At 39.1% G+C, this 25,058-nt stretch overlaps 1 protein-coding gene across 1 annotated transcript in view; it reads right to left on the bottom strand.

The window, feature by feature from the left end:
- The window catches only part of SMIM31 (small integral membrane protein 31), a 49,381-nt gene extending 28,910 nt beyond the window's left edge, over positions 1–20,471 (bottom strand). Inside the window, exons 1-2 of the mRNA XM_054683975.1 lie at positions 20,191–20,471; positions 4,077–4,213 (exon numbers count right to left, since the gene is read on the bottom strand). Coding sequence (XP_054539950.1) covers positions 4,077–4,188 — 112 coding nt within the window. The 5' untranslated portion in view covers positions 4,189–4,213; positions 20,191–20,471. The remainder of the gene's footprint in view (positions 1–4,076; positions 4,214–20,190) is intronic.
- Between the last annotated feature and the right edge of the window lie 4,587 nt (positions 20,472–25,058).

Raw genomic sequence — 25,058 nt, 5'->3', positions numbered from 1 at the left:
GCCTCCAGCTAGTTCCTTGGATGATAACTGATGTTGGCTAACACTGTTGAGGATATCATTCTGTAACAGGTAATTTCTTTTTAATCTGAGAATAAATGGTACTGGAATGGATCAATTAAAGTGAATTTACTTGAGCCAGGGCAAAATTTAATATAAAATAGCAAAACAAAAACAAAAAACAACTTTGAATGAAACTTTATATTGAAACTTGAAACTAAAAATAATGAAAATAAAATTATGTTACTCATTTAATAAAATGCAGTTTGTAATTGCAACTCAAAGTTAATTTTAGACAAATAATGGATGAGATGTTGATGTGGGTGGGTTGGCAGCATCACTTTTCTGACACATTTGCATCATAGCTCCATACAATACTCTCCTTGTTACTTGTGATTTTCATAGCACAATTCTATAGAGGATAACATTAGCAAAAAATATTCAAAGCATCATTAATTTTCTGAGATGTCTTTCACTTCTTTGGCATTCACTTCACACTATTTTGGGGTGCTTATGTACCCATCTCTTCTTTATTGGATAGGTGGTCTAATTCTATTAAGCACTCATTTGTCAGTGGCTTTGCCTGAGGGATTCCAGTGGCCCTAACTTTACCTTCCCTTACATCAGATTTTTATCTTTTGTGACATGTGTGATGTCACCTTGCAATTGATTTGTGTGGAATGTATTGTATTGCTAGATATTTAAAACAAAGACATTGACCCAGTGTGTGGATTAAGTGAATACAAGTTGTATTGGTTTTGTAATAAATATTTTTCATGATGATGAACCTTTTTTTTTTTTTTCTTGAGACAGAGTCTCGCTCTGCTGCCCAGGCTGGAGTGCAGTGGCACAATCTCAGCTTACGGCATGCTCCACCTCCCAGGTTCATGCCATTCTCCTGCCTCAGCCTCCCGAGTAGCTGGGACTGCAGGGGCCCGCCACCACGCCCGGCTAATTTTTTGTGTTTTTAGTAGAGACGGGGTTTCACCGTGTTAGCCAGGATGGTCTCGATCTCCTGACCTTGTGATCCGCCCGCCTCGGCCTCCCAAAGTGCTGGGATTAGAGGCGTGAGCCACCGCGCCCAGCCAGATGATGAACCTTATTGCTCTATCTAAATTTCTAATCACGAAGACTCCCAAGAAGAAGACTCCACTAACAGTCACCCTTTGGCATTTTATATGATTTATCTTATTTAATTCTCACTTCAACTCTGCAGGGAAGGTACTATTATTATCCCCAAAACATGGATGAGGGAATGGAGGCTGATAAGGTTTGGCTGTGTCCCCACCCACCCAAATCTCATCTTCAATTACAGTGCCCATAATCCCCACGTGTTGTGGGAGGGACAAGGTGGAGGTAATAGAATCATGGGGGCAGTTACCTCCATGCTTTTCACCTGATAGTGAGTGAGTTCTCACAAGATCTGATGGTTTTATAAGGGCCTTTCCCCCAGTTTCGCTCATTCTTCTTCTTCTGGCCACTAAATGAAGAAGGACATATTTGCTTCCCCTTCCACCACGATTGTAAGTTTCCTGAGGCCTCCCCAGCCATGCTGAACTGTGAGTCAATTAGACCTCTTTCCTTTATAAATTACCCAGTTTTGGGTATGTCCTTATTAGCAGCATGAGAACAGACTAACACAGAGGCTTTGAGAATTTGTATGATTTTTCGAAAGGCAGAATTACCCAATGGCAGAGCCAGGACATGAATCCAGGAGTGACTAATCACAAATTTGTGCTCTGTGCTGAAATAGTATGCCAGCCTCCTTCTCCCTACCAAGTTCACGCTTTTTTTCCTACCCTAATTTTTCCTTTTGCCTGGATGTCCTTATCTACTTATTAAAAATTAAGTTGTATCTTGTTATATCTTTTTAGCCAATTTAAGCCCTTTGCAGAAAGAAAGAGAAGTATATATGCTTTTTTTTTTTTTTTTTTTAAAGCCAAGTGTCTTTTTCAAGATTATCTGAAGAGAAAGTGTGCTGGTTATGCACACTCCAGATTCTGGAGTTCTATAAGCTGGAGATTAACTTCTGGCTCTCTGTCGTATTAGCTGAGTGATCTATGGTAAAGTTTAAAACTTCAATGTCCTTGCTTGTGAAATAGTGAGGTTATTATTACTCATCTCATGGGATTGTTTTAAGATTAAACACAATAATGCCTCTAAAGTGCTTCGCATTCTGCCCTTTTCATGGAAGGCTCCTGATAACGGTTTGGATCTGTGCTCCCTCCCGAATCTCATGTTGAAATGTAATACCCAGTGTTGAAGGTGGGGCCTGGTGAGAGGTGATTGGATCGTGGGGGCAGTTTCTCATGATTTAACACCATGCCCCTTGGTGCTATCGTCATGGCAGTGAGTTCTCATGAGATCTGGTTGTTTAAAAGTGTGTAGCACCTCCCCTCCCCCTTCTCCCTCTTCCTGCTGCTTTGGCCATGTGAGATGCCTCACTACCCCTTTCCCTTCCACCATGATTGGAGGCTTTCTGAGGCTTTCACAGAAGCAGAAGCCACTAGGCTTCCTATACAGCCTGCAGAACTATAAACAAATTAAAATTCTTTTCTTTATAAATTACCCAGTCTCAGGTATTTCTTTATAGCAGTGCAAGAATGAATTAATATAGCTCCTGATAAAAATTTCCACTGTTTTTTATGCTTACAGGCAAACAAGATAGTCAGTAAACAGTGTACTAAACTGGGAAAATCAGCCCTGCTTCATTCTAATTTCTACTATAGCTGAGTAATTTCATTTTAATCAATTTTTAAGGCACCAAAATGAGACAACCATTTTTCCAGGTTGAGTGGATTCTTTTTTAATTTTTAATTTTTGTTTTTTGAGACAGAGTCTTTCTCTGTCACCCAGGCTGGAGTGCAGTGGCACAATCTCAGATTACTGCAACCTCCGCCTCCCGTGTTCAAGTGATTCTCCTGCCTCAGCCTCCTGAGTGGCTGGAGCTACAGGTGCGTGCTACCAAGCCCAGCTAATTTTTTTTTTTTGTATTTTTAGTAGAGACGGGGTTTCACTGTGTTAGCCAGGATGGTCTTGATCTCCTGACCTCGTGATCCGCCTGCCTCGGCCTCCCAAAGTGCTGGGATTATAGGCGTGAGTCACCGCGCCCAGCAAGTGGATTCTTTAAAATTTATGTCGAAGATGGAAAGAACCAAGGTAGAAGTAACCTGGGTTCCAAGATTTTATTAAGTGCCACGTCAGCCTTGAACTCACTACCTCCAGGCTTCCTGTCCTGGTGAGGGAAATACATTATTATGTAGTTAAAGTAACTGCTATCTTGGTTTTACTCTTTCTTTTAGCCAAACCCATTTTAAACTAACACAGTGGAAACAATTGTGAGCAGGAAAAAGATTTTATGGATTCCAATTATGTTTCGCAATCTGCAAGTCAGCATGAACTGGAATGTCTATTTACTGCGGCTTTTTGTTTCCTAGTTATGATAGTGTTGTATGTCTATAGGATAGAATAGTCTTTTAATTCATAGACAGCACTTATTTTATAGTCAAGAATTGATGGGATTGGGGATAAGCTAGGAAGCACAAATGCAATTTGCTTTTTGTGATTTTATCTTATTTTCTATGAATATACATAATTTCCTAATCGTATATTTACACACACATATACACAGATAAATATAAATTTTTGGTTCCCAAATGTATCATTTCCCCAGTTATCAATTTTGTCTGAAATGTGGTGGGCCCTGAACTATGGGCCCATAGTTACCATGTGGTAACCATGTGGTGGGCACAATCCTTTAAATTATATATTTCTCTTATTAACAATTGTTTTTACTGGCAATGAGGAAAAAAATGTGGTACTGGGTTTTTAAAAGACTTCTACAGAATTTTTTTAAATGTTTGGGCTTTACCAAGAACTCATTAAAAAATTCTAATCCTTTTCCTTTCTATGTATAGTTGAATGAACACACATACACACACACATGCCACAAAACAAAAACAAAGTTATCCTCACACACAGGATAGAAACCAAACCAAATCCCAACACATGGCAAGATGATAGGCAGGGAAAAGGACACAGTAGCCACAAAGAGCTTTTTTCTTTTTGTCTTCTTTTACCTTCATTACTGTCATCCGGAGTAGTGTAGATGGAAGCCAGGGTAAATAAGGAAAAGATAACAAAAGCCAATAAAATGAATGCCATTTCCAAGTTGGTGTAGGGAAGCTCCATGAACCACTACCGAAAACTTCTTCACCTACAATAGGAATAAAACATGGGCTCAGCATACTCTAATCCAGAGAGAGCTTGCTCAGCAATGATTTATTTTAGAATTCAACATGTGTGAGATTTGCTAAAGCTTGTTAAAATACTTCTGTGTACCTGGAACAATGTATTTGGCAGTGGCAAGAATGGACTGTGCTCTTGTTGTTTTGAAATTTGGCATACAATTTCACTGTGTAGATTGGAAGAGAGCCTAGAAATCTGAATGGTAGAGTCAATTTACCTTTACACAGCTTTGTGAGTTTTTTGACACAACTCTGGGAATAAAGACAAGGTATGCTGACGTGCAATGAGCACTTAAACGGGGCCAGGCACTTGAAAAAGCTTGAGCTATTACCTCCTTTAATCCTCATAATAACTCGGTAAGTGAGGTACCAGTATTGTCTCCATTTCATAAATGAAGAAACTGAAGCACTAAGATGTGACTTACCTTAAGTTATAAATCTAGTATATGGTAGAGGTGAAATGCCAACTCTGGCAATCTGGTTATAGAATCCTCACTCTTAATCAATATACTATACTGACACTTGACTAACCAACTAACCAACCAACCAACCAACCAGCCAATCAATCCCAAACCCACCATAATGGTTAGGATCATGTTTTGCAAAAGCATTATGTGGATTGATTGGAGAGGAGTTTTTTTTTTTATACTTTAAGTTTTAGGGTACATGTGCACAACGTGCAGGTTTGTTACATATGTATACATGTGCCATGTTGGTGTGCTGCACCCATTAACTCATAATTTAACATTAGGTATATCTCCTAATGCTATCCCTCCCCCCTCCCCCCACCCCACAACAGGCCCCGGTGTGTGATGTGCCCTTTCCTGTGTCCATGTGTTCTCATTGTTCAATTCCCACCTATGGGTGAGAACGTGTGGTGTTTGGTTTTTTTGTCCTTGCGATAGTTTGCTGAGAATGATGGTTTCCAGCTTCATCCATGTCCCTACAAAGGACATGAACTCATCATTTTTTATGGGAGAGGAGTTTTTATGTTAGGTGGTAGAGGATACAATGGGTTAAGCAAAGGATAATAGAAAGAATTTAACGTCAAGATGAGAGCTTAGTCTTTTTTCAAATGATATTAGAAGATGAATATAAGGTCCTTAGTAGTACGGAGACATGATGAAGCAGTATTTTGCAAATATTAATGGCATCTCCATGTACAGGAGAGAATGAAGGAAGAGAATGGTAACTGGAAAAAACTCAGAGTGAGTTTTAGCTCTGTGTCAGGATTTTAGCAGGAAGGATAGAGAGGAAGGGATAAAACTCAGAGCCGATTTGATGGAAGGGCAGAAGGATCTTGGTAGCTTGTTGGCCATATGGGGTGCAGAGGGTGCCCCAACATTAAAATGAAGTTCAGGGAGAAAGAGGGGAGACAAAGATCACTGGGAAAAAGAGGCCCCCAGAATCATGTGTGAAATCGGTGGTAGAGAATATTAATTCCTCAAACTTCATTGTGGTTAGTAGAGATGCTGATGCACTCTCACATATTCGGCCATTCATCAATATTTGGAAAATGAATTGATCAAGCTTCTGCTTCTTCAGAGAATATGAAGACTATTAACTCTGCTAAAGCAGCTCAGAGAATACCGTTATTTTTACCGTCAGTTTTCTGTGAGGACTCTTTCTTGAAGAAAAAATAAAAATAAAAACAGAAAAATTTGTGCCATCTAGTGGCTTTTAAGTGCTATAGGTCGGAGAAAGAAGGATGAATTACCCACACTCTCTAAAGATGTTTCATTATACATATGTAGTACCCTGTGCTCATGCAAAATGGTTTCTCCTATTCTCCAGTTTTGTCCTACGCCTAGAATATCAACAGATTTTAAGGTAGTTGTCTTTGAGAGGAGGCAGCTGTTAATGTTTTCTGGACACAGAGCTCATGTGTGGTGAGTTCCTGCCTCCTTCCCTTCCTCTGGCAACCTGGTTACAGAATCCTCACTCTTTTTTTTTTTTTTTTTTTTTTTTTGAGATGGACTGTTGCTCTGTCGCCCAGGCTGGAGTGCAGTGGTGTGATTTCGGCTCACTGCAACCTCTGCCTCATGGGTTCAAGCAGTTCTCTGCCTCAGCTTCCTGAGTAGCTTCTTCCTTCCTCTCTCTCTCTCTTTCCCTCTCTTTCTTTCTCTTCTTTCTCTTTTCTTTTCTTTTCTTTTTTTTTTTGTGACAAAGTCTTGCTCTGTTGCCCAGGCTGGAGAGCAATGGCATGATAACAGTTCACTGCAGCCTCGGCCTTTTGGGCTCAAGCAATCCTCTCATTTCAGCCTCCAGAATAGCTGGGGGCTACAGGCATGCACTGTTACGCCCAGCGAATTTTTTGATTTTTTTTGTAGAGACAAGGTCTCATTATGTTGCCCAGGCTGGTCTCAAACTCCTGGGTTCAAGCAATCACCCACCTTGCCTCCCAAAGTGCTGAGATTACAGGCATAGCTACCGCATCTGGCCCTGTGATGAGTTATTTCTAGCTCACTACCCTAGATGCTGTCATTCTAGGCAAATAAACGCAAAATAATGGTCTTTGAATTGTCAGTAGAAATTGAAAGCTGGGGGAAAAGACATAGTGGGATAATAGATATTGTCAGACATCTATGATTATGGAACTTGGAACCTGACTACCTTCTTGTCAAATGCTCAGGGCACAGAGCCCTTGACCAGGAGCTCTCCACAACTATGCCCTAAATTCAAGAAGAGGTGATTTCCGCATAAATAAACCAGCCAAGAGTTATTTTCTAAATGCAAAGATGATGCTTCTGGTGCCTACACTGTTCCCATTCTTGCGTATCCTTGATGGAGCATCTGAAGAACAGCTGGTTGTACAGCCTGCATTTCTTCCTGGGTTGTGTATCTGTAGTCTGTTCTCTGGACATTTTCTCCATCTCAGCTTACTTGGTGCAAAAATGTATCACTTGTTCCCCACAGCTTCTCTAAGGGTTAGGACCAACTGAAATTATTATCTAGTAACAGATAGTAGGTAAATCATATTATTTTTGTATGATAAAAATTACCGTAACTCCTTTTATCATATATTCTATCACATTTAAGCTTATCTAAGCTTAGTTAAGTTAAATCATTTACTAGTGACTAAAGCATGGTTACCTTGATATGTCATTATTTCTTAGATAATTTAGGAAACAGATTAAATTCAGATGGTCATTAGACTATCCCGACCCTACCATTCTGTATTCCTGCTATCCTTTAGCATCGCGAAGGGAATGATCTTTATAAATGTAAATCAGATCCACTCCTCTTCTACTTAACTAGCCAATGGCTTCCCTTGGAATAAAATTCAAACTCCCAGTTCTTCCCTACTAGGCCCCCATCACCTTCCCCACATCCCGTCTGATGGTAGCATGTGTGACAGTTTGCATGCTCCTTCACTGACCTTGCTTGTGTTCCTTGCCCTGCTAAGCTCATCCTGTCTTCCTCCTGCCTGAGAATCTCCTCTACATTCTCATTGTCTACTTTCTCTGTGTCTTCTCTTCAGTTCAAGCACCACCTCCCCACAGAGGCATTTCTTGACTTCTAATCTAAGCCAGGTTCTCAGCAGTTTTATTTTCATCACAGCTATTCTCCATTGCATTTTTCTTCTTTTTTTTTTTTGAGATGGAGTCTCACTCTGTCACCAGGCTGGAGTGCAGTGGCACTATCTCAGCTCACTACAACCTCCGCTTCCCGGGTTCAAGCGATTCTCCTGCCTCAGTCCCCCGAGTAGCTGGGACTACAGGTGTGTGCCACCACGCCTGGCTAATTTTTTGTATTTTTAGTAGAGATGGGGTTTCACCATGTTGGCCAGGATGATCTCAATTTCCTGACCTCGTGATCCGCCTGCCTCAGCCTCCCAAAGTGCTGGGATTACAGACGTGAGCCACCGTGCCTGGCTACATTTTTTTGTTATTGTTTGTCTGTCTTTCCCCATTAAAGTTCTATGAAAGCAGTCTGCTTTGTTTATCTCCATACCTATAGGGCTTAGAAAAATGACGGGCATATAGTACATTTTCCCATAAGTATTCATTGAGTGACCATAAATGAGTGGATGCAAGCAGCACCGAAGAAGGCAAGTTGATGCAAAAATCTGAATTTCACAGCTGTGAATGGAAACTCTGGATTGAAGATGTATTTGGAAATCTCAGCGGCATCAAGCACTCTATTACTTGAGAAAATCCCACCCAGAGGACAAGAAGTATATTTTGAAAATGGCTTTAAGGTTTCCATAAAACAGGCAGCATGGTTGGGATTGATGGTTTTTCTTGCTGCTGTTATTGCCCTCACGGGGGAGATGTGTTTCTTTTCTTTTGTTACTTTATTTTTCTGTCTCATGGCTGCTGACCGAGCTCACTGCTCTCTTTGTGCACCATCCATTCATTCTCTTGCGGCTCCCTTGAGTGCTGTTATGATTGCTCGGGGACAGCATGGAACATGCTCTTCTTATTGAGTCTCCTTCCTATTGTAGATGCTGTGTGCATGCATCAAGGGCCAAAGGGACTAGGTAAAATGACTGCCTTCATCTAAAGACAAATCTGCCAGAGTAAAAATAAAGGGCTTATTTACAGGAAGTAAATGCACTTTTCTGGGCAGTGGGAATTTAGTGTTTTGAATTCTTACAGCCTGCTACATTAGAAAACTATGGGCTGAAAAAAATCTGTGAGATACTGCAGTGCCCACTCCCCCCTTGCCTTCAAAGGCCTTGTGGAAAAAGTCTAAAGGCTACTAACCAACGTGCATGCCACTTCTGTTGCTTCCTGGATTTATCTGCCTTTTTTTTTTTTTTTCTGAGACAAAGTATCCCTTCCTTCTTTAAAAATTCTGAACAAGACTCACCTGCTGCATTGAATGCTTATCTAATTTAAATAATCTGAAACCAGTGGCACTTTTTTCCGTTTTATCTGTAGGAGGGTGGTTCTGTCATGGTGTAAATCCTGTCTACTAAACAAAGCCTTGAATTATCCCGTCCATCTGTGAAATGCCAACAACGCTCATTAGTCTCTGCATATGGTTTCTGAATTACGTATTCACCTTGAAGGCTCATACAGGCAGAAAACTGTTTTTCTTATTTACTCCTTGACACCAAGTACTTGGCAAATCACGCTTGCTGAATGACAAATGATGTGTCCCAGCTCCTGTCAATGCTGTTCCTACTTGACATTTCAACCTGCTACATGTCTCTTTGATTTTCTCAATCTTTCTTTTTGGATGGATCCTCTATCATGTTGCCTTCCTCTGTTTCTTTGGGCAACTCCATGTCTCAAGTCTTCTTCTGGTCAAACTCTGAACAAAAAGCCATCTTGTCCTTGAGAACTTTCCTCCAAATAAAATTTCAGGTTTGGAAAGAAAATCAAAAATCACCTTGTCCAGACACCATACAATGATTGAATTTTCCCTAAACTGTTTTGGTGAAATAGATGGCCAGCCTGAATTCCTCTAGTGATGAGGAACTCACTGTCATTGGAGGCAATCTGTTTAATCTCTGGATAACCCTGCTCTTTAGAAAACTCTATATCAGCTAAAATTCTGTTCTTTTTAACTATTACCATGTGATTCCTAAATACAGAACTAAAAAGTTCTCCTTTTATGAGAGGGGTCCTCAAATATTTGAAGACCAGGAATTTGTCATGTTGCCTGGGCTTTCTTTCCTTTGTCTAGACAAATATTCTTCTTATGACATAATTCTGTGTCCTTTGTCCCTTTTGATTTCTCTCCTTTACTTCCAAATCCCTCTAAAGTGGAGTAACCAAGCTGAAGGCAATATTTTGAATTAGGTTGACTGGATTCCAGTAAGGCAACAACAGCACCCACCACATTTTTTTCTATTTTTTTTCTTTTTTTTTTTTTGAGATGGAGTCTCGCTCTGTTGCCAGGCTGTAGTGCAGTGGCGCGATCTTGGCTCACTGCAACCTCTGCCTCCCGGGTTCAAGCAATTCTCCTGCCTCAGCCTCCCGAGTAGCTGGGACTACAGGCACACGCCACCACACTCAGCTAATTTTTGTATTTTTAGTAGAGACAGGATTTCACCATGTTGGCCAGGATGGTCTTGATCTCTTGACCTCATGATCTGCCCGCCTCGGCCTCCCAAAGTGCTGAGATTACAGGTGTGAGCTACTGTGCCCTGCCACACCCACCACATTTTAACTCAATGGTCTGCCAATGGTCTGGTTGCCAGTCAGACCTCATTTAAAAAAACATATAGGGCAATCCATGCCTCCAATGATAGTGAGTTCCTCATCACTAGAGGAATTCAGGCTGGACGGCTATTTGACCAAAACAGCTTAGGGAAAATTCAACAATTGTTAGTTTTCAATTTATTTAATATCACTTTCTGAGTTTCTAAAGGATGATTTAAAAATTACAGTTATTAATTTTTGTGATTATAAATATACTATTATAAATAATATGTTGAAGAATTTTGGAAACTAAAGATAGATATAGCACTTCCTATCTACTGTTATTTTTCTTATCTCACAGAATGTTTGAAGATTCCTTTGGCTTTATGTCAACCACAAGGTTTTTTCCTCCCAATTTTATTGAGGTATAATTGGCAAATAAAAATTGTATACAGTTAGGGTGTACAACTTGATTTTTTCATATATACACACACCCACTAAGTTAATAAGCAGGTATTCTATGCCTTCTTTTAAATCTTTGGCAAAAACATTGCCTGAAACAAGGTTATCTTTTCCATAAGAACAAGCTAAAAGTACTGTGATTGTTGAATTTGCTTAATCTGTAAGCTTAGGAGACTGATTTTTAGAGTTTTAGGGAGGATCACATGTGAAATAAAGAACTTTGAACAGTGTCTGGCATTTGGTGAATGCTCAATCATACAGTCATTGAGATTCATCCCCCTTTCTGTGTCACTAGAAATTCTGAAGTTTAATTCACTATTGCAGATTTATTCTTTAAAAAGTTTTTTTCTTTAATTTTAGCCTGAATTTCTATTTGGTTCATTTTTAAAAATTCCGAGATGTAAAATGTCTTTTAAAAGACATTCTCATCCTTCCTGATGTACACTTTAGTTTTCAATTTATTTAATAACACTTTCTGAGTTTCTAAAGGATGATTTAAAAATTCCAGTTATTTTTGTGATTATAGATAATATAACATGTTGAAGAATTTTGGAAACTAAAGAGAATAGGAAATAGGAAATAAAATCAGGGAAGGGTTTGTGTTTTTATTTTGATATTCTCATTTAATGAATTGAATTATTGAGGCAATGGGCATTTATAAGGTTGAAAGAAGCATTGCCAAATTTGCAAGTCTCTAAGGTATAGGTTTACTAAAGTTCTTTTCCCCTTCATAAGGGTATATACACTGTATATAATGTTGTGAATAACTTTCATTTTTTTCTTTACGCCTTTTGTCTTTAACTAGATATTCAACCCCTAAGCAAAACAATTAGAATTCTTTTGTGCTTGAAAAATATCAGATCTCCAAAGTCACTTTAACTTGGAGTCATTAGAGCTTTATTTTTGCCCAAGGAGAGCATGAATTCAGGTATCTTTAGGTTTTCCCCTTTGCATGTTCTTCAAAGCGTTTCATTCTTCTAGGCAGAGTGGAATCACATAAACTCACCCACAACTGTGTAGCTCCGATGCTTTCAATATGATAGATGAAGTGTGCACTGAATATAAGCAAATGTTCTGTACATTGTTTTATAGCAGCATTGTGGGCTCTGATTAGATACTGAATACTTTCTTTCTTTTTTTTTCTTTTTCTTTTTCTTTTTTTTTTTTTTGAGACAGAGTCTTACTCTGTTGCCCAGGCTGGAGTGCAGTGGTGCGATCTTGGTTCACCGCAACCTCTGCTTCCTGGGTTCAAAATATATATATATATATATATATATATATTTTAGTATTTTTAGTAGAGATGGGGTTTCACCCTGTTGCCCAGGCTGGTCTTAAACTCTTGACCTCAAGTAATCTGCCTGCCTCGGCTTCCCGAAGTGCTGGGATTATAGGTGTGAGCCACCACGCCTGGCCAGATATTGAATACTTTCAATCATTTGATTGAATTAAACATTTATTCGATCATCTTGGTTGAATTAGATATTTGTTAAAATAGAAGAAGGCTTTACTTAGAACATTATACCTTATTCCCAATTCCTTGACTTTCTATTGATGTTAGGTATATCTCCAGTCTTTAGAATCCCTAAAATTTTGCAGAGATTATTCTGTTTTTGCCCATGCTTGTTATCCATTTAAAGGAAGATATATTTATAGTCCCCTTTCAGTCATAAGCTTCACACCCCAAAGTTCCTATTTAAAGTTGCAAGCAGTTTCCCATTTCACAACCACTAGACCCTGTAGAGTGAGCTCTGTGTGAGCTTTGGGGGTGGTGGCATGTGGAGAGGTGAGGTGACTCTTTCACATTTCTCCTCCCTCCTGCCGACATTGGCTGAGCTAGCAGGAGCTCTGGAAGTGGGAGGCAATGCAAAGCATCAGAGACCTGATTTTTTATTTATTTATTTATTTTTTTGAGGTGGAGTCTTGCTCTGTCGCCCAGGCTAGAGTGCAGTGGCAGGATCTCGGCTCACTTCAACCTCCCCCTCCCGGGTTCAAGCACTTCTCTGCCTCAGCCTCCTGAGTAGATGGGATTACAGGCACTAGCCACCACACCTGGCTAATTTTTTTTTTTTTTTTTTTTTGTATTTTTAGTAGAGATGGGGTTTCACCATCTTGGCCAGGCTGGTCTTGAACTCCTGACCTCGTGAGACACCCTCTTTGGCCTCCCAAAGTGCTGGGATTACAGGCGTGAGCCACAGTGCCCAGCCAGAGACCTTATTAAACTGAGTCTTATGAACAGGGTGGAGATTACCTGTTGCAATCCAGGTATAACTATGATGGTGGGCCACTGGGCTGCTGGACAGTAGGATTGACCCAACTCTTTGCAACTACAGACTCTACTGTAGGCATGAGGAATTGACTGTGGCTTCTTTTATAATGTGAAACAGTGTTGTAATTTCTATTTTGCTAGGTTTCAAAGGGCAGAAACTGTAACTACCTCGCCAAGGTTCAAAGGTGATTTATGAATTTTTTTAAGATAAGGATGAATGACTCAGTAATAGAGTTAAGATGATTATGTAAAGAATAAAAATCAATTCAAGAAAATTGTTCTATTTGTTTCCTAGAACTCTTAAATTGTTGATTTACTTCTTCATAGTAGAAAGACTATTTCTCTGATAAAGTTATGCTATGGCATAAAGATAAATTATTAGTAAATCCTGTGATTTTCTTTTAAATGAAAAATTCACACTCAAATACTACTATATTTGAAAATATGGTTGGTTTCAAAATGGGAAGAATAACCAAGGCATTTAATTCTTTGGCTTAGAATGGCAATAAAATATTTATCATAGATGGGCAATTGGCTTTGAGAAAATATGTAATATTTCTAAACTTCAAGAAACTTAAGAGATTTCACTGGACAAAGATCTCATGCATCCTTGGACTTGTACATACTATTTCTCAAACTTAATGTGTTTAAAACAGAATTCCTTCTTTGTCTCACCCCCTTTATTTCCCTTTTCATTGACAGTAGCTCCATGTTTCTAGTTGTTCAGGATAAAATCCTCAAAGTCATCCTTGACTCCTATCTTTCTTTCACAGTTCATATCCTCTTCTTTCAAGAAATCCTATTGGCTTTATCTTTTTTTTTTTTTTAAGTGGAGTCTCACTATTCTGTCCAGGCTGGAGCATAGTGGCGTTATCTCAGCTCACTGCAACCTCCACTTTCCAGGTTCCAGTGATCCTCCCACCTCAGCCTCCTGAATAGCTAGGATTACAGGTGCCCACCACCACACCTGGCTCATGTTTGTATTTTTTTTTTTTTTTTAGTAGAGTTGGGGTTTCACCATGTTGGCCAGGCTGGTCTTGAACTCCTGACCTCAAGTGATCCACCCGCCTTGGCCTCCCAAAGTGCTGGGATTACAAGCATGAGCCACCAGGCCTGGCCCCTATTGGCTTTATCTTCAACATACATTCAGAATCCCACCACTTCCATTGCAACCACCCTGATTTGAAGCACTACTACTCACAAGGTTTAATGAAATAGGGTCTTAACTGATCTCTCAATTTCTCCCTTTGCTTTTCTTTCTACCCTTAAGACAGCATTTTAAGATTGTAAGGCACACTACATTGCCTATCTGGTCAACACTCTATTATGGCTCCTATTTCACTCAGATTAAAAGCCAGTGTCCTTGCAAATGTCCTGTTGGAAGACCCTAAATTATCTGGTCCTGCTTTGTCTCTGACTTTCTCTCCTACTTTCCTCCCCGTTATTTGCTCCATTCTAGGAGCACTATCCTCCTGGCTTTTGCTCCTTCACTCCAGGCATATTTCCACCAGAGGGCCTTTGTACTGGCTATTCTCTTTACCTGGAATGCGCTTCTCTGGAGACCTGAATGGCTTACCCTCTTACCTCCTTCAAGCCTTTGCTCAGACGTGTTACTTTCTCAGTGTGGTCTACTCTCACCATCATATTAAAAGTTGGAACTCCCCCCAGTCTCCTTAGCCTGCTTTGTTATATTTTTGCAAAGCAATTATTACCTTCTAATCTTTACTTATTTATTGTATTTATTGTTTAGTATAATAGAATTTAAGCTTCATGAGGGCGAGGATTTTTGTGTGTTTTGTTTGCTGAGCCTAGAACAGTGCTTGGAATAGTACCTGGCTAGATATTTAGCCAGGAGGAGCTCAATTAGTATTTACCAATATGATTCAGTGAATGAATGAATGAATGAATGAAGATCTAATGAAGTGGATACAGATTTGCCTGGTGGAATGATACCTCATTGATAGGGATATCTTTAGGTCACTATAAAAATAAATTTGATAGGGAGTTTAGTTAAATGGAAAAAGCTTACCCGTTCGAGTCATACCTGACTCTAGCCCCTGGCACTTACAGATAATAGTTTTTGTATTTTTGACATAAGAATAATATCTATTCTCAGGGTTGTTGTGAGGATTAAATTAATTAACATATGTAACATACCAAATAAAGTAACCGATACATTGTAGGACCTCACAAAATGATAGCTATTATTATTAGCAGTCTCCTTTTCCATGGAACGATTGTGAGGAGCTCTCACAAGATGAGTGCATTCTATCAAACACTTAAGGAAAAAAAAGTTTACATAAAATCAGAAAATAGAGGCAGAGGAAATAATTCCTAATCATTTTATGAGGCCTGGATTAGTTCTGATATCCAAAACTGGCAGACATTACACAAACAATAACAAAAGTAAATTGCGGACTAATATTCTTAACGTACATAAACACAAAAATCCTAATAAGATGATAGCAAATGAAATCCAGCAATGTACATAAAAGGATACTATAATGAGTAAGCAGGGTTTATCCCAGGGTCGGCTTAACATTTGGAATTCAATCACTGTAATGTTCTCTATTAACAGAATAAAGCAGAAAAACTACATGTATGAGGCACGGCGCGGTGGCTCATGCCTGTAATCCTAGCACTTTGGGAGGCTGAGGCGGGCAGATCACGAGGTCAGGAGATCGAGACCATCCTGGCTAACACGGTGAAACCCAGTCTCTACTAAAAATACAAAAAAAAAAAAAAAAAAAAAAAAAAAAAAAAAAAAAAAAATTAGCCGGGCGTGGTGGCGGGCGCCTGTAGTCCCAGCTATGCTGGAGGCTGAGGCAGGAGAATGGCGTGAACCCGGGAGGCGGAGCTTGCAGTCAGCTGAGATCGCGTCACTGCAGTCTAGCCTCGGGGACAGAGCGAGACTCCGTCTCAAAAAAAAAAAAAAAAAAAAAAAGAAAAACTACATATATGGTCATTTCCATAAATACTGACAAGGTATTTGAAAAAAATTAACACTCTTCATGATAAAAATGCCCAGAAAGTTGGGAATGATCTTCCTCAATTTAATAAAGGACATGTATGAAAAACTTAGAGCTAACACCATACTTAAAGGTGGACTATTGAATCCTTTGCCCCTAAGCAACAGTATTTACTTCAGTCATTTCTATCCAACTTATACTGAAGGCTTTAGCCAATGCAATAAAGTTAGAAATAAAAATTTAAAAGCCTAAAGATCACAACTTAATAAGTAAAACAAACTCTATTTTTAGATGATATGATTGTTTATGTAAAAAATCCTAAGAATTTTACAAGGTAACTACTAGAATTTAGTAACATCTTAGGATATAAAGTCAATATTGAAAAACCAATTGCGTTTCTATATATTGGCCTCAATAATTGTGAAATAAAACATAACAATTATATTTTAAATAGAATTCAATAATTTAAAAATAAATTAACAAAAATAGAGAAGATATATACGCTTAAAACTACAAAACACTGCTGAGAGAAATAAAATATCTAAATAAATTGAGAGATATACCATATTTTATGGATTGGAAGACTCAATATTGTTAAGCTTCCCAGATTAACCTATAAATCCAAGGCAATTATAGTCATAATCTTATCATGCTTTTTTGTAGAGATTGACAAGCTGATCCTAAACTTTCTAAGGAAATGCAAAGGCTGCACCTAAACTTTTGAGAAAGAACAAAGTAGGAGGACTCATACTACCTGACTTCAAGACTTACTATAAAACTTTAGTAATCAAAAGAGTGTAGTATTTGTGTAAGTGGTGACAAATAGATTAATAGCACTAAATAAAGGGTTCAAAGTTAAGATCGACCCTTTATGACATTTGATTTCCTACAAAGCTCCAAAGCAATTCAGTAATGAAAAGAAAATGTTTTTTTGAAAACGGTGGAACGATGAGACATTTATAAGAAAAAAAAAGGAACTTCTATTTCTGCTTCAGCAACATATGAAAAATAAATTCAACATAGTCTTGGAACTGAATGTAAAAGCTAAAACAGTAAGACTTCTAAAAAAATGCATAGTGGAGTGTCTTTACAACTTAATGGTAAAAAAAAGACTTTTTAAGATACGACATGAAAATTAATAGCCAAACAAAAATTTGTAATTAGACTTTTCATCATAATTTAAAGCTAGTGCTAATCAAAATGCATCATTAACAAAGTGAGTAGGCAAGGCTCAGATTGGGGAGAATATTAACAAAATGCATATTTGACGAAGAACTTGTATCAGCAATACATACTTATGAAAACTCCAACTCAATAACAAAAAGACAATCCAAGTTTTAAAAAAATGGCCCAAATATTTGAATGGATATTTCACAAAGGAACATATGCAAATGACCAATAAACCTAAGAGAAAATGCTTAACAACATTCATCATCAGACACATGCAAATAAAATCACAATAAGATAGCATTGCCTAGCCACTAACATAGCTAAAATCAAAGCCAAAACCCTAAGATTGGCAAAGATGTGTAGTAACTTAGATGCTCATACAATGTTAGGGTGTTAAAATGATACATTTCCTTTGAAAAAAATCTCTGGAAGTCTTTTATAAAATAAACTATAACTACAGTATGACCTAGAAGTTCCACTTCTAGGTATTTACACAACAGACTGAAAACATATGTTCAGAGAAACACTTATCTCCCATAGCAGGCTTATTCATACTAGCCAAGAATTGGACAAAACTCAGGCGTCCATTGACAAGAGAATGGATACACAAATTACATATTTATATAGTGGAATCCTACTCAACATTAAAAAGAAGGATTTTGTGATACATACAAGACAAATGAATCTGAAGAAAACATTGAACATACATACTATGTAGAGAGGAAGATTGTTTACATCTGGAGGCAGGGGTAGAACTTGATTAGGTAGAAGGAAAGAGCATTCTAGATCTGGAGCCATATTGATGTTCTCTATATCTTTTTATTTGTTTATATATATATATTTTTTTGAGACAGAGTCTCTCTCTGTCCCCCAGTCTCGAGTGCAGTGATGTGATCTCGCCTCACTGCAAGCTCCGCCTCCCAGGTTCATGCCATTCTCCTACCTCAGCCTCCTGAGTAGCTGGGACTACAGGCGCCCACCACCACACCTGGCTAATTTTTTTTGTATTTTTAGTAGAGACGGTGTTTCACCATGTTAGCCAGGATGGTCTCGATCTCCTGACCTTGTGATCCGCCTGCCCCAGCCTCCCAAAGTGCTGGGATTACAGGCGTGAGCCACCGCACCCGGCCTATTATTACTTTTTAAAGTTTCCTTTTTAAAGAAATTTTACTTTAAGTTCTGGGATACATGTGCAGAGATGTTCTCTATATCTTGACGGGGGTTTGGATTACATAGATGTACATATCCATTAAAATTCATTGAATCATAACACTAATGATTTGTGCATTTCACTCTAATTGAATTTTATCTCAAGAAAATAGTTAAACAAGTATTGACTTCTAGTTAGTGATATACTTTCCTAAATGTTTAGGGGTAAACTTTACTGAGGTCTTCAACTTTAAAAGGTATCATAAAAATAAAGAAGGTGAATCAGTGGGCGTACAGAGAGATGACAATATGTAAAGAAGCCAATATAGCAAAATGCTAATTGTACAATCTACATGGAAGGCATTTGGATGTTCATGATACAATTATTTCAATTTTTCTCTATGTTTGAACAATTTTCATAACAACGTGTTGGGAACTAAAAGGCTTTGCTACTACTGCATTCCAAAGAATTTTTTAAATTGTTGATGATGTAATTGCTAGTCTCTGTCCCACCAGAGACTGGTGTGAGACTGGGTGTGTTTTTTATATTTTATCACATGGGACAAAAGGCAAATCAATAACATCAGTTTCATTCAATTTCAATTTTCAAGGCATATCCCATAATATTTCAGCTCAGATTTGCAGGTTGAATATCTAGAACAACACAATGCTGGCCACAGATTTCCCTCCCCTCCCCTCCCCTCTCCTCCTCTCCTCTCCCTTCCTTCCCCTCTCCTCCCCTCTCCTTTCCTCTCCTTTCCTTTCTGTTTGAGACAGAGTCTCCCTCTGTAGCCCAGGCTGGAGTGCAGTGGTGTGGTCTCAGTTCATGGCAACCTCCGCCTCCTGGGCTCAAGTGATTCTCCTGCCTCAGCCTCCTGAGTAGCTGGGATTACAGGCACACACCACTGTGTCCAGCTAATTTTTGCATTTTTAGTAGAGACAGAGTTTCACCGTTTTGGCCAGGCTGGTCTTAAACTCCTGACCTCAAGTGATCTGCCTGCCTTGGCCTCCCAAAGTACTGGGATTACAGGCATGAGCCACCGTGCCCGGCTGTGGCTGTGGATGATAGAAAAATATTTCTAATTAAATTAAATCATATGACTTCACTCAGTTCTTATACTTTTCTACTGCTGAAAATATGGTACCATATTTTGGTGAAAGCAAGAAATAATTTCAAAGGAAATATTTTTAAGGGATGTAGTTAAATAATTATTTATTTTAAGTTTAAGGCTAAAAGCAGATAAATGACAGTATTTCCTCCTGAGTATTTCTAAAGGTTTTTAATAACATAAATCTGATGATAGAAAAATATTTCTATCATACTCAGGAGGAAATACTGTCATTTATCTGCTTTTAACCTTAAACTTAAAATAAATAATTATTTAACTACATCCCTTAAAAATATTTCCCTTGAAATTATTGCTTGCTTTCACCAAAATATGGTACCATATTTTCAGCAGTAGAAAAGTATAAGAACTGAGTGAAATCGTATGATTTAATTTAATTTGGTTAATTCTACCTTGGAATTAAATAAAAATACATATCTTCTGGCTTTGGAAGAAAACAAAACTAGGACAAATAACCCAAACATAGCAAAAGAGAAGAAAAATATTCTGAGGGGGAGTTGTTCTACAAAACAGAAAATTTTCCTTCCCTCTTTAGCCATTTTTTTAAAGTAAAAAAAAAAAAACACCTCCAGGAAGGAACAATAAGTAAAATTTCTTAGCTGTGGCAGTTAAATATTACATTTCTAGTCCATATGAATTAGTAAAAAAAAAAAAAAAAGAGAGAGAGAGTTTTGAGGTAAATAGAATAGGGGATTTATAAAAACTTACCAGAAGCATTCCTGTCCCTGAGAGTGGCTAGGAAGGAACGCGTGAGTCTGATTCAAACAGAGTCTTCAGTGTCTTGGGATTCGGGACTGAATGGCCTGTGTCTGTTAATGAACATTTTCACTGAACGCTACCAGGCCATGAAAATGTAGGCACTTCCTGATGCCACTTCACTAACCAAGGCTTACTAATGTCTTAGCTGGAGTTTTAATCAGGACTTGACTAAGAGGAATCTGTACCTCTAAAAAAGAAAATCTTCCCTTGTGAAGGATCAAGAAGGAAACAGGAAACTGTAATGAAACGTAGTTATTTACTTTTTCTGTCACCCAACCATCTGTAAATACCACTACTTACACAGTTCTGAGCAAACAAAGATTGTGCTTTGGCTGACAGTCAAGAAATTCAACAGATGGTTTATAGGAGTGACGTGTCTGAACATAGGTCAATTTCTATAGTATTCTTTAATGTCTTTAATGATAGCAGGCAAGCCAAACATGAGAGTTTGATAAACAATTAACTTTTCAACCACAGTTTATCTTGGGACTTCACAGCTACTTGTCAGCTTTTGTCTTTGTTTTTTTTTTGAGATGGACCCTCACTCTGTCACCCAGGATGGAGTGCAGTGGCATGATCTCAGCTCACTGCAACCTCCGCCTCCCGGGTTCACGCCATTCTCCTGCCTCAGCCTCCTGAGTAGCTGGGACTACAGGTGCCCGCCACCATGCCTGGCTAATTTTTTGTATTTTCAGTAGAGACAGGGTTTCACCATGATAGCCAGGACAGTCTCAACCTCCTGACCTCATGATCCACCCGCCTCAGCCTCCCAAAGTGCTGGGATTACAGGTGTGAGCCACTGTGCCTGGCCTTGTCTTGGTTTTTATTGTTGCCTATTAAGTGGTCCTTTTGCTGTTTACAATAAGGAGATCTTATTTCTTTGCTTATTTTTACTCATTATTTTTATTTTTAGTTTCTACTTTTAGTTCAGCTGGGAAAAATAAAATGGGAAAAAGTGAACTATCAGTAATGGTAAAGATGAAGGCTGAGGATGAATTCCACTTGGACCACTTGACCACTTGTTGCAGCACTGATGTCCAACTTTTGTCATTTTTTTTTTTTTTGAGACAGAGTCTCACTCTGTTGCCCAGGCTGGAGTGTAGTGGTATTAGGGGAACCCACCCCCAATATTTCAACGTAGGTTCTTTCTATTTTCCATAAGTGTTGGCCAGCTAAGAAATAAAGAGAAAGATTACAAAGAGAGGAATTTTACAGCTGGGCCACTGGGGGTGACATCACATATCGGTAGGACCATGATGCCCACCTGAGCCTCAAACCAGCAAGTTTTTATCAAGGGTTTCAAAAGGGGAGGGGGTTTGAGAACAGAGAGTAGGTGAAAAGATCACATGCTTCAAAGGGCAAAAAGCAGAACAAAGATCACATGCTTCTGAGGGAACAGGACAAAAGGCAAAAGCAGAACTACTGATAAGGGTCTATGTTCAGTGATGCACTATTGTCTTGATAAACATCTTAAACAACAGAAAACAGGGTTTGAGAGCAGAGAACTGGTCTGACCACAAATTTACCAGGGCAGAGTTTTTCGCCACCCTAATAAGCCTGAGGGTACTGCAGGAGACCAGGGCATGTTTCAGTCCTTATCTCAACTGCATAAGACAGACATTCCCAGAGCAGCCGTTTATAGACCTCCCCCAAGGAATGCATTCCTTTCCCAGGGTATTGATATTAATATTTCTTGCTAGGAAAAGAATTTAGTGATATCTCTCCTACTTGCACATCCATTTATAGGCTCTCTGCAAGAAGAAAAATATGGCTCTTTTTGCCCAACCCTGCAGGCAGTCAGACCTTATGGTTGTCTTCCCTTGTTCCCTAAAAATCGCTGTTATTCTGTTCTTTTTCAAGGTGCACTGATTTAATATTGTTCAAACATAGATGTTTTACAATCAATTTGTACAGTTAACATAATTATCACAGTGGTCCTGAGGTGATGTGCAGCCTCAGCTTATGAAGATAACAGGATTAAGAAACTAAAGACAGGCATAAGAAATTATAAAAGTATTATTTGGGAACTGATAAATGTCCATGAAATCTTCACAATTTATGTTCCTCTGCCGCGGGTCCAGCCAGTCCCTCCATTTGGGGTCCCTGACTTCACACATCTCTCCCTTTCTTTTTATATAAATGTGCTATGGTGATGAAGTCTTGTTTGTTCTCTCGGTTTTGACACAGGATTCTTTGACTGGTCCGCACACTAAAAACAAGCCGATTAAACAGAGAAACATGATTCCAAAATTTACTACAGTGGAGCCCCCAGTAGACTTAATCCAAGTCATGGGCTTTGGTCCAGAAAGACTTTCTGCCACCTGATCTAATGCCTCAGCTCCAGGCACAATGGATAAATGAGCTTGACAGGCTTCAAAAATTTGTTTCTTTAATTTAGTTATGTCCAAGGATAAATTATCTTCCCTACCCAGCAGGTGTCCTTTGACCATTTCCCATGAATGATCAGTGTTGTTGTAGGAATATGGTGTGATACAGAAATCAGAAGTATTCCAATCGCACTGCATTTGCATGCAATGTTTGGGACTCATTTGTTGATCTCCAAGCCAAATAACAGACTGTCTTAAATCATTAATTTGATTAGCTAATTTTTGATCAATGCCCTGTTGAGAATTCCACATTTGGGTGGAATTGGCTTGCCAATCATTAACAAAATGAGCCATTTGAATAGATTGGTGTAATGCCATTCCGGCAGTGGTGGCCAGTGCAGTGACTGTAATTAGGCCCATGATCACAGTGATTAAAGTGAAAACAAATCTCTTAGATCTTCTGAGAATTCATTGTAACACTTCATTAATTAAATATACTGAGGGGGAAGATTCCCAAGGTCTGGGTAAAGTTACCAGTATCCAGATTCCTTCTTGAGCTCGAACCAACATTACACTTTTCCTGAAGTCAAAATGGGAGTTAACACAAGTGTATAAATGATAATTAATGCATAGGACAGTTTGGTTGTTTGTCCAAATTTTGATATTTCCCACTAACAGCATGTAAGGAGGCTTAACACAACTCTGTATAGGAATAGTCAGGTTGGAGGTTAACAAAGCAGAATGTTTGAATCTACGTTGATACTGAGGGAGAGGAGCGGCAGTGGCAATGCCCGATATTCTCTGCCGTAAAGGAGCAATCCGAGGTACCCGGGAACACCGAAGAGGTAGAGGGGCATACCTGGGTCGAGAAGAATTATCATAATGCCAATTGGAGTCCCATAAAGGGGGATCTGCATCAAAAAGAGGAAAAGGGTTCAAAGGGGATTTATCATAGGGTTCAGAATCATGGATGCGAGGGGCGGTAGTGGGGACAACAGACAGAAAAGTTTCCCCTTCTCATACTCGCAGTGCAGACATGGCAATAGCCAATTTCCAAAGTTCTGGGTGTTCTGGGCTCAGAATGGGGAATATCATACGAGGCCTTGGGCGGGTAATGCCCTTATCTTCCCATTTTAAGGGAAAGAACAAGCTGAAACTTCTATGCAAAGTAGGTTGATGATCCTTGTCCTCCCAATAAGAAATAAAATAAGTAGCCTCCAGGCATTCCCTTCTGCCAGAGGAGCAATTGTTTTTTAAATAGCCCTTTGGTGCCCAGTCTATTACTAAACCATATGAGTCATTTTTAAATACTGCTCCATGTGAGTTAACACAGTCTTCCCAAATTGAAGTTTTAGATGGGCCCTTAAAATTTTTAGGACATCGTTTTCCAACAGGTTTATATTGAAAGTATGGGGTATCTCCTATTATTTCCCTTTTCATTTGTCTTAAGGGAGAAAGGGAGAGGCTGGAGACCAAGTGTCCCTGTTCTCCTGTGGCTAATCTCTCTGGAAGATAAGCAGCTCAGACTTGAGTTTCTAGATGGATACAACCAGGTGCATGTCTGAGGCACAGAGGAGGGTATTTATAACCTATAGTAACATCAAATGCAGTGCCTTCTTCTCCTGGATGAGAGGGCAACAGTCATCTGTAGCTCCAGGCATCCACACACTATCATTAGTGTAGATTTCTGCAGGAGCATCCATCCAGGTGAGAGGTCGAATAAGTGGAGGAAAAGGCACATAAGCCCAATAAGAATAATTTTGTGTAGCAGGTAAATCAGTTTGAGGGGAAACCGGTGAGACAGTATAAGGAGGAGAATTATTAAATAAAACCTATTGTGAGCGAGATCCAGTGCTGAAGGAGGAAGAGAAGAACAGGGGGATGTTATTTTCAGGCTAATAGAAATGGTGAGATTTTTAGGTTCATAAGGAGAAAAAGAAAGGTAATTAGGGGAAGTGGGATTAGTTAGGGGGGTCTCCATTGCCATTAGGGAGGATTGAACCAGACCCATTTTGATTTGGCCTGCCAGTTTCTGAGGATCTCACCACGTATGAGGGTGGTCTCTGACGTGGACATCTTTTCTCTGTGGTTTTTATTGTCAGCATTCACACGAAGTTTCAGTCTTCTAGTGGGCACCCAGACAGGGGATTGATGATCTCCTGGTGAAACACAAGCATACCCTCTTCCCCACATTATAATTGTTCCAGGTTCCCAGGTATTGGTTTGGGAGTTTTAAGAGTTATGTGAAATATTAATTTCAGCCCCCCATTGTGCCAGCAAATCTCTACCCAAAGATTAATAGGGATTGGTGTGATATAAGGCTGAATTGTACCCTTTCGACCATCAGGGCCAGTGCAAGGCAAGATAAATGTGCTCCGGTGAACTTCATCAGTTTTTCCAATCCCTACTAGTCCCATGTTAGTGGGATGTTTAAGCCAGGAGGAAGGCCATAAATTAGAGGAAATAATAGAAACATCAGCCCCAGTATCT

Source organism: Pan troglodytes, chromosome 3 (genome assembly GCF_028858775.2).
Source record: "Pan troglodytes isolate AG18354 chromosome 3, NHGRI_mPanTro3-v2.0_pri, whole genome shotgun sequence".
NCBI classification, from domain to species: domain Eukaryota; kingdom Metazoa; phylum Chordata; class Mammalia; order Primates; family Hominidae; genus Pan; species Pan troglodytes.
The sequence above is the reverse complement of the archived record's forward strand: the minus strand, read 5'-3'. Positions and strand labels throughout refer to the sequence as shown.